This window comes from Elephantulus edwardii, unplaced genomic scaffold (assembly GCF_000299155.1).
Source record: "Elephantulus edwardii isolate Elephantulus edwardi_28Jun2011 unplaced genomic scaffold, EleEdw1.0 scaffold00403, whole genome shotgun sequence".
NCBI classification, from domain to species: domain Eukaryota; kingdom Metazoa; phylum Chordata; class Mammalia; order Macroscelidea; family Macroscelididae; genus Elephantulus; species Elephantulus edwardii.
Genome location: NW_006400153.1, coordinates 761,249 through 771,484, shown reverse-complemented (window position 1 = coordinate 771,484; position 10,236 = coordinate 761,249). Strand labels below are relative to the sequence as shown.

The window sequence follows — 10,236 nt, the reverse complement described above, 5'->3', positions numbered from 1 at the left end:
AGCAGACTTTCTCATCGCAATACATCTTTTAATTGCCTGTCTACTGGTGCCAAGAGTACTGATTGTGGAGCCAAACAAACTAAAGCTGTGAACAATCTCAATCTCTTCACCATCCATCCTGATGCTTCCAATTGGTCCAGTGGTGAGAATCTTTATCTTCTTGATATTGAGCTTTAATCCATATTGTAGGCTGCAGTCCTTGACCCTCTGCAGCAAATGCTTCAGGTCCTCCTCAGTTTCAGCAAGCAGGGCTGTGTCATCTGCATAACACAAACAGATGAATCGATTTCTGGGTTCTTAATTCTGTTGCACTGATCCACGTGCCTGTCATTGTTCCAGTACCATGCTGTTTTGGTTACTATCACTGCGTAGTAGGTTTTGGGGTCAAGGAGTGCTATATCTCCCACTTCATTTTTGTTTCTCAGAAATGTTTTGTTTATTTGGGTTGTCTTGCCTCTCCAAATAAACTTGACAATTTCCCTTTCAAACTCCTTGAAAAATAAATTTGGTATCTGTATTGGAATTGCATTGAATATGTAGATTGCTTTTGGTAGGATTGTCATTTTCACAATATTGAGTCTTTCTACACATGGACATGGCACATTTCCCCATTTCTTTAGGTCTTTTATTGTGTCTTGCTGAAATGTTCTTCAGTTTTTTTTGTATAGGTCTTTTGTAAGTCTCAATTTGTGGTCAGCTATTATAAATGATATTGCTTTCTTGATTTCCTTCTCTGAGTTCTCTTTGTTACTTTAGAGGAATCCTTCTGAGTTTTGGATATTGATCTTATATCCTGCCATTCTACTAAACTGGCTTACTAGCTCTAACAGGTTTTTTTTGTTGAGTCTTTGGGTTTTTCTGTGTACACTATCATATCATCCACACATAGTGATATTTTAACCATGTCTTTGCTGATCTGGATGCGCTTTATTTTCTTCTCTTGTTGTATTGCCCTAGCAAGCACTTCCAGTACAATATTGAATAGAAGCAGTGTCAGTGGACATCCTTGTCTAATACCTATTAGCAAGGAAAATGCTTTGAAACATGTACATTAATGTTCATAGAAGCATTTTTCACCATCACAAGAACATTGAAACAGCCCAGATGTCCAATCACAAATGAGTGGATTGAAAAGTTGTTGTGCATTCGTACAATGGAATACTATGCAGCACACAAGAGCACTCATTTTGTTAATTACTTCCTAACTTGGGAGGGACTGGAGAGCATTATGCTGAGTGAACTAACTCAGTCCCATAAGGACAAATATTGCATAAAACCATTAATATAGATTGAGAATGAGGATCCAAGGCAGTGGGGAGGGCAGAAATAGAGGGGTAGGTAAGAGTGGGCAAGGTTAGGGTGTTAATAATAGGGTTGTACAACTTGATGGGTGTGTGGAGTGAAGGAAATTGGAAGGATCTTTTGTGAAAGAGAAAATGTATCCAAACTTTGTAAATAAATCAGAATTAAAAAAACCAAAACAAAAGAAAAATGAAACAAAATAAAAATACATATTGACACACAGAAAGGTAGCAGGCTAGGGACAAAAATTATCACTTTCAGATGCCAGTGAAATCCAAGTCCTGGAAGATAGCTCGTCTCTTTACTGACAATGTGATCTGTGGTAGTTGTTTCAACCCAGACTGCTGTTTCCTCTAAATTGTGAGCAGGAGAGATGGAATCTTTGTGAAATGGTTTCCCAGGGCCCCTCTGACTTCACAGATGAGATGACTCCATCATCCGATTGGGCAAAATTTTGGAAAGGTATTTCTACTCTTGACATTGTGTGCCTTTTGTATCTATTATTTATTCACTGGAACAAAACTAGAAGTTAGTCTCAACACCATCATCAGAATTCTCCAGTTGAAGAATCTGAATTCAGTGTCTGAGCTGCAGTTGGAAGACACAGTACGCTGGATGTCTGTGGACTTTACCTCCTCAGACCCACTCTCCTTTCTGTTTTCTTTGAGGTGCATAACCAGGACTCAGCTGAGGCCAGTCTCCCCAGGATCCATGATGGGAGATGCGGACATCAGATCTTGGCACATGACCCAAACTGGCTTAATTAGAACCTCCAAATGCTGGAATTTTTCTAGAAGGGGCATTCTTCTTCTCTAGGGACTGCTGAGGAGGTGAGCTTAGAGCTGCTGACAGCTTCCCTGCTGCCATGCAAGTAATGCAATCAAAAAGGAGATAAGACATCAAAAGATTGGAAAAGGGAGAATCTGGGTACTCATCCCAAAGTCCAAGGGTAAAACTAGCTGACCTGGATAAATCTAATGCAAGCTTTACCCTTGGACTTTTCAATTGTATGAGTCTATACATTCCCTCCTGGCAGCCTCGTTAATCTTTGCTGCTAGCCCAAAGGCCACTTCTCCAGCAGCTCCTTGGGTGAAAAATGGACAATCTCCTTCCAAGCTATATGTAGCCTTGGAAACCCAACAGAGAATCGGCTCCACAACAAGGTGCTGAGATTTTTGTGCTTTTTACTTGCTCAGTCACTTACAGTCAAAGTACTCCATCAGTGCAAATGTGAACGGCCCATTCTAGGCTCCTTCAGAATGCCCCATTTCTTTCCACAACTTCAGTTCTAATGGATTCATTCTCTCCTAAGGACTCTACTTTTCTAAAAAATTTTTCTTTTATATTGGTTTGGTTACAAAGTTCATATACATTGCGTTTCGCACTATCCTTTGTTCACATTGTGTTTCATACAATCATTCTCATTCACTGTTTTATAAAATTAATTACCATTGACCTATGCCCACCCCTGTCTTTCCAGATCCCCACCTGATCTTTCCCATTTCTTTTACCCACCCACCAAATTGTGCGACCCTCCACTCCCTACCCTTGGATCCTCATACACATTTTGTTACTTATCTTTCTATTTCTACAGTAATGGTCTTAAACAGTATTTCTAAGGACTATACTTTTTTTTTTTTTTTTTTTACATGCATGGTTGGTGTTTTATTTTTCAAAGAGGAGTTCTAAAACATCACACTAAATCAGATCAAAAGGTAAAGTTTAAAACAGACTGTTTTATAAGGATAAATGATAACATATGTAATGACTGTTTGTTCACTCTGCAAAACCTTGATCTTGGGGTGTATGATACATCTAGTTGGCAATAGCACCCAGCTTTTCCAAATTAGCTTGTCTTCATTTTTCTTTGGTCTGCAAAGACTTCTTCTCATTAGCTGCTTTCTGCTTTTGTTGCATGATCTCCGAATCCCTCTGCCTTCTCTGAGAGGCAGTCAAACTGTCCTCTTTTCTTTTTCCCTTGCTAATCTCCTGGGTTTTCTTCAAGTTTTTCTGGCGGGCAAGTTCTCTCTGATTTCCACGGGCCATCCCGACAACCGATCCGAGGCTGGAAGAGACGAACTAGGAAAATCAACGGTTCTCTGGCAGGACTATACTTTTTAAGATCATAAAAAGCAAACCTCAGAGAGGATGAAGCATATTCCCCTTTTCCTCCATTAATATCTTTGACTATACACCTACTGACCACTTCTGAAAGGGAACAGTTTCTCTGTGTTTTGAGAAGATACTATCTAAGAACACTTGATGCATTTAGTTAAGTATAAATCAAATTTGGGGTAAAGATCAAAAAACAAACATCTCATCAGCCTTGATCTGAGATGAGTTTTACCTTTCATCTGAAGGTAGCCTTGAGCCAAATTAATATATGCCTCTGCCAGTTTCCAGTGACAGTCACCATAGCAAATTCTTGTCAGCGCTACGCAACGAACCAGTTCCTGTATGGCTTGCCTGTACTGGTAAGAAGAAAACATAGAATGATTAAAATAACTATTTATTAAGAATTATAGAGTGGAAAACTAAAATATTACTTTAATCTCTTCCCTAGCATATATGTGCCTACAATATGCTAGATCTGATTTTAAGCATTTGAGATCAGAAAATAAAAGAGACTTAAGAGCCATATTCCTGATATCAGGGAAGTTATATTCTAGGAGGGTGAAACCAACAATAAGCAAGAAATAAGTAAATTCTAGAGTATTTTTAGAGGAGCTGCAGGGTGATAAAAAATAGTTACGCCCTCAGCAACTGACTGAGAGGGTGAAACTTCAAACGCATCCAAAAGCACCTTGGAAAAGGGGTCTGACAATCCAGTGGTGCCATTTTATCCTGGCACTTAGAGGTGACTTAATGGCACTGGGTTTGCTCTCTGGTTCGGAATAGTGCCTTTCCATGGAATGGAATAAAGGAGAAAACAGAAATGTCAGAGCATGTATCTATTGACTCCTAGGTGGTTTAGTTGCTCATCAATGAATAGTTACAATAAAGGGGCAAATGGTAATGGTTTCCAAAAATAGTTTCATTCTCAATGAAAAGATTTTCCTTAACAGCCAATAATATTAGTATAGCAAATTGGATGAGTAAGACTGACAAAAACATTTCATTAAAAAGAGAAGGAAGCTCTTTTTATTTTATTTTACTTTTTAAAATTTTATTTTTAATACTAGCAGGTATAAAGAATATAGAAATGTAAATCCCAGCTTTGGGTCAATTCACAGCTGCAACACTCTGAATGTAAGAGAGGCAGTTTTAACACACAGCTCCAAGGTCCTTCAGTACTTCTTCCCCCCAGAGAGCCATGCCACCAACTGGGGCTATATGTATGGGGCCCAGGTCTGTAGAAACTGACTTCTACTTTCTATATCTTGAGTGCCTGCTACCCTGTTCCATCAGGAAACCTAGGCTCACCATGGGGAGTTCCAACAGGAAAAGAACTGGTAATCATTACTCAAGCTGGTGAATGTCATCTTGGCTGGAGACTCCATTGCCCAGCTAATACGCTGTGTAGCAGATCAGATCAAACCCCAGTGAGCTCTGAGCAAACACAGATTCATGGGCAAAATGAGGAGCTGTTTTTGTTCAGTTCAGCCCTATCGTGGGACTCCTCACTCAAACCACACGACAAATGATTTTAGACTATTCTAGGTGCAGAGATAAGAAGGTAATCTTTATAGATACTAAATGTAACTTAGAGTTTTAGGGTTTAACTGATCAGAACTCTGACGGAGAAAAGTTTAGACCCTGCCCATCACAAGCCTGTCACATCATAGGTACTAAATGAAATACTTGCGCAATGAATAAGCACATATTAAAAACTTTTGAAAATGCAGCATTCCCACAGCCTTTTCTCCAGAGTCCTGCTCTTCCTCCTGTACTGATATCTTCCTCTTATCCACTGATAAGAGGCATCACCATGCCCCCAGGCAGCCAGGACTGTGAAGGTCCTCTCGGTCCCCTTCTCACTCCTTTGTACTTCATGTCCCAATATCACCATGTTCTGCTGATTAATACTTTTACATTTATTACTAAAGATCTCAGCTTGTCATGCTGCTACAGTTTCAGGTTCTCACAATTTCTTGCCAGGATTATTGCAAATACCCTCCAAACGGGTCTTCCACCTCCAGTTTTGCTTCCTTCTATCATTCTTCCATGGTTCTAGGTGGTCTTCGCTAAAACTCATGCCTGCTCACAGTCCTCTCACACAATGACATTTGCCTCCCAACATCATTAGGAGAACAGTTAAACTCTCTCCTGGTGTTAAAATCCTTTGTGACCAGTTCTTATTTATAATCTAGTTGCATTTCCCTTCTGTGTTACTAAAACCAGCTCCATGTAACTCCTTGTGGTCCCCCCAATACACGGGTCCACCTGCCTACACCTGTCTAGAACACCACTTCCCCTTCTGGACACTCTTATCCCTGGAGTCCAAGGAATTCTCTCCTAAGAATTTTGCATTATTATCCCTGTCCCTTCTTTACCTCCAAACTCTCTACACCTCTGTTTTGCTTCTTTATCACCCTGAATTATGTATCTCATAAAACTCATCACAATAAACACAGTTACCTAAAAATAAGTGACATCCTCTCTCCTCTCAACCAAACTGCAATTATTTCAAAAGCCAGGCTGTGGCTATCTATGCCCGATAATTACCAGCACAGTAACTGTCATATCCATAGGAGGCATACACGAGATAACTTTGTAACAATTAGATGAACAACAGGGCTTGATCCACAACAAGTGGTAGGGAAAAGTATGGTGAATGGATAAGTGAATGAACAGAACCTTTGCAGAGAGGATGAGGAAGGAACTGGAAGGTAAAGAATATAGAACGACATGAGAGAGTGGAGGCGGTCTCCTGCTTTGTACACTGTGTCCCAGTGCCCAGACCTGACATAGAGTGAAACCAATAGCCAACCCAGATGTTGTTGAGTTGGTTCGGACTCCTGACAATCCCATGTGCTGCAGTGAAGAACTACACTTCTCAAGGTTTCAGTGGCAGAATGGCAGGCCATTCCTCAGAAGACCTTTAGGGGGATTCAAACCATCATCCTTTCAAATTAGCAGCCCAGCACTTAACCATTAACACCATCCAAGGACTCATGGCATGGAACAAGAGCTCAGTAGTAGTATTTGTTGACTAAAAATGGCCATAGTAAGTCAAATCTACCAACTATCCAGTTGTATACACTTGAGAGAAATCACAGTATACATGTTTGTTTGTCTGTGCACTCATTCAATAAATGAGAAAGTGCACACTGAATGTTTAGTGTACTCTACCCATTGCTGGCTCGGAGCTGGTGTGCTATATTGAAAGGCACTCTCTGATGCACGCTCTTACATCACACTCACAATGTAGGAATATAAACTCAGATACACGCAGTTGATCCTATGGGACAATGCCCTTACCAGAATGAGGTACAGAAAGAAAAGTTTCTTACGTGGTGACAGCTGGAGTAGGACTTTGCTTTCTCTTCACAGAGCTGGAGCTTCTCTTGAGGAGGCCGGAACAGCGCTGACTGAGGAAGTTTATTTTGTATCTTCTCTTTGGGTGTTAAGCTGACAGCAGCAACAACTTCATCCAGGTGGTTGGATATTTGGGTTTCCTGTGATTCCTGTATACTCTTATATGCATTGTCCTCTATGTTAAAATTTAAAAAAATAAAGTGTGAATGATTATATCTGTAGTTACTTTTAGAAACACACATAATTCCACCCCCCCCACCCCCGAGTAATTGACACCATCTGGGAAAACGTCAACACTATATCCAAGACTAAGGACGTACGGTGGCCTAGTGATAAGAAGCTGTGATTCAATCCCCAAGACATGTGGTTCAAATCCACCAGCTGCTCTGCTGGATGGACAATCTCTTCTCAGTAGATGAACTGCCTCTGAAAACTCACCAGAAGGTCAGCTATGAGTTTGTTCTGACTTCATGGTACACACACACACAAATACATAAAATTCTTGTAGCATAGTTCATAAGGACTTGTGTAACTAATGAAAGGATGTGCCTCTTAGGTAATGCAAATTTTCTGGTTGCTCTTCAGGGAAAAAATAAGCAATCTTTATAGGCCCTAAAATCCACTTAATTGTCAGGTATTGGTTGGTTCTGACTCAGTAACAATGGGAGTTTCAAATAACTATTATTTCTTATGAATAGCATTGATCAAGACAGAAATCCCAGAATACTAGATTATGCTTACTGGAAAACTATATGTAGGCCAAGACTGGTATCCAAAAAGAATAAGGGAGCACTGTGCAATTCAGAATCAAGAAAGGTGCACATCAGAGTTGTGCCCTTTCCCCATACTTGTTCCATTCGTATGCTGTGCAAATCATTTGAAAAGACAGAGTATATGAACAAGACTGTTGCATCAGGATTGGAGGAAGACTTCTCAACAACCTGTATTATGCAGATGGCACAACCCTGCTTGCAGAAAGTAAGGAAGACTTGAAATACTTATTGTAGAAGACCAAAGACTACAACCTTAAATATGGATTACATCTCAACATAGAAAAACCCCCAAAAAGGCTTACCACCAGACCCAAAAGCAACATCATGATATATGGAGAAAAGCTTGAAGTTGCCAATGATTTTATTTTACTTGCATCCACAAATAACATCTATGAAAACAGCAGTCAAGAAATCAAGACATGTTGCATTGGTAAAATCTTCTGTCAAGAATCTCTCCAAAGTGCTAAGTATCAAGTATGTAAATTAAAAGCCTGTAAAGTTTAAAGTAAAGGTGCACCTGATCCAGGTGTGCTCTTTTCAGTTGCTTCTTACTAACTGAAAGCTGGACAGTGGGAATGAAAAACAAAGATTGACTAAAAATCAGTGTCTTAAAACTGGGATATTAGAGAATAGTATTGAATATCCCATGGGCATTAAAAGAACAAACAAGACTGTATTAGAGGAAGAGTCACCAGGGTGCTCTTAATGCCCAACAAATGAGATCAGTTTTACTTTAATTGAAACTCAAATCTAGGTGGAATAAAAATAAGTGGCTATAGACTACATAGTCTATAGGCTACAGATATTTGCTTCTGATCAAGATGCAGTAATAACCACCAGATCTATCTTCCTCCTGAAATAACTTAAACAAAAAAAAAAAACAACTAAATTCATAAAAGGAAAAACAAAGATATCCCGAAACCAAGGTCATGAACTTATAAGACATCAAGAATAACATAGTAATCCCTGAAAGATAAAGAATGAAAATAAGGTGAGACCCACGTTTACTCGAGCATTGTGTCATTTCCAACCTGGGGTGCAGGGGAAAGACACTCTGATGAAGGGCACTTTAAGGACTTTTTAAAGAAAAGGACTGATAACCCAATTCAAAATGGACAAAAGACATGGAAAGAATTTTCACAGAGGAAGACATCCAAATGACCAACAGACACATAAAGAAATGCTCAAAATCAGTGGCAATAAGAGAGATGCAAGTCAAAACCACAAAGAGATAGCATCTCACTCCAGCAGCAGCGGCAAAGTTTAACAGGACACCAAGAACTACATGTTGGTGAGATAGAAACTCTTATACATTGTCAGTAGGATTGTAAAAGGTACAACCATTCTGGAAGGCCATTTGGCACTTCCTAAAAAATTGAACATAACAGATAAGGAACATTGAATATTATGAAATGACAATCCTACCAAAAGCAATCCATATGTTCAATGCAATCCCTATCTAGATATCAAATTCATTTTTCAAGGAGATTGAAAGAGAAATTATCAAATCTATTTTGGGAGGCAAGAGACCTCAAATAAGCAAAACCCTTCTGAGAAACAAAAATTAGGTGGGATTTGATTTGCATCTCTCTATTGCCAGTGATTTGGAGCATTTCTTGATGTGTCTGTTTGCCATTTAAATATCTTCTTCTGTGAAAATTATTTCCATGTCTTTTGCCCATTTTTAATTGGGTTATCAGTCTTTTTCTTGTGGAGACCCAACAGTACTCTGTAAACTTTTGTTGTAAAACTTGTCTGAGATGGTATTACCAAATGTTTGTTCCCAGTCTGTAAGTTTTCTTTTCACCCTGTTGGAAAAAGTTTTGATGCACACATGGATTTAATCTTTAGAAGATCCCATGCATTTATTTTATCCTCTTTAGATTGTGCATTTCGGGTTGTATTTGGCAGTCTCTTTATACACAATGAGGTACCACCTTACTCCGGTAACAGTGGCAAAGTTTAACAGGGCAGCAAATAATAAACATTGGAGAGGATGTGGGGAGAAAGGAACACTTACACATTGTTGGTGGGATTGTAAAGTGGTACAACCACTCTGGAAGGTAGTTTGGCACTTCCTCATAAAGCTGAACATAGAAATTTCATATGACCCAGCTATTTCATTACTTGGAATATGTTGTTGTTGTTGTTGTTGTTGTTGTTATGTGCCGTCGAGTCGCTTGCGACTCATAGTGACACTATGTACAACAGCCCTAAACCCTGCTCTATCCTGTGCCAATCACACTGTTTCTGATACACCCATCCCAATTACCCCACTCCCTCAATCAATCCACCTCACAGAGGGCCTTCCCCTCCTGCACTGTCCCTCCACCCTACCAAGCATGATGTTGCTCTCCAAGGACTGGTCCATCCTTACAACATGTCCAAAGTATGTTAGACAGAGCCTTAGAATCCTTGCCTCCAGGAAGCTGCCCGGTTTAACCCTTTCCAGGATGAATCTGTTTGTTTTCTTAGCAGTCCATGATACACTCAATACTCTTCTCCAACACCAAAGCTCAAAGGCATCAATTCTCCTTCTATCCTCCTTAGTCACTGTCAAACTCTCTGATGCATAACAAGTGATAGCAAAAACCATGGCCTGTATCAGATGCACCTTAGTCTCCAGAGAGACACCATTGCTCTTCAGTACTTTGGAGAGGTCCCTAACAGCAGACTTTCCCAT

The 10,236-nt window shown here is 39.8% G+C and overlaps 1 protein-coding gene across 1 annotated transcript in view; it reads right to left on the bottom strand.

The window, feature by feature from the left end:
• Window positions 1–10,236, bottom strand: part of LOC102877386 (tetratricopeptide repeat protein 23-like) — a 204,662-nt gene that overhangs the window by 164,795 nt on the left and 29,631 nt on the right. Inside the window, exons 2-3 of the mRNA XM_006902390.1 lie at window positions 6,756–6,955; window positions 3,650–3,773 (exon numbers count right to left, since the gene is read on the bottom strand). Coding sequence (XP_006902452.1) covers window positions 3,650–3,773; window positions 6,756–6,955 — 324 coding nt within the window. The remainder of the gene's footprint in view (window positions 1–3,649; window positions 3,774–6,755; window positions 6,956–10,236) is intronic.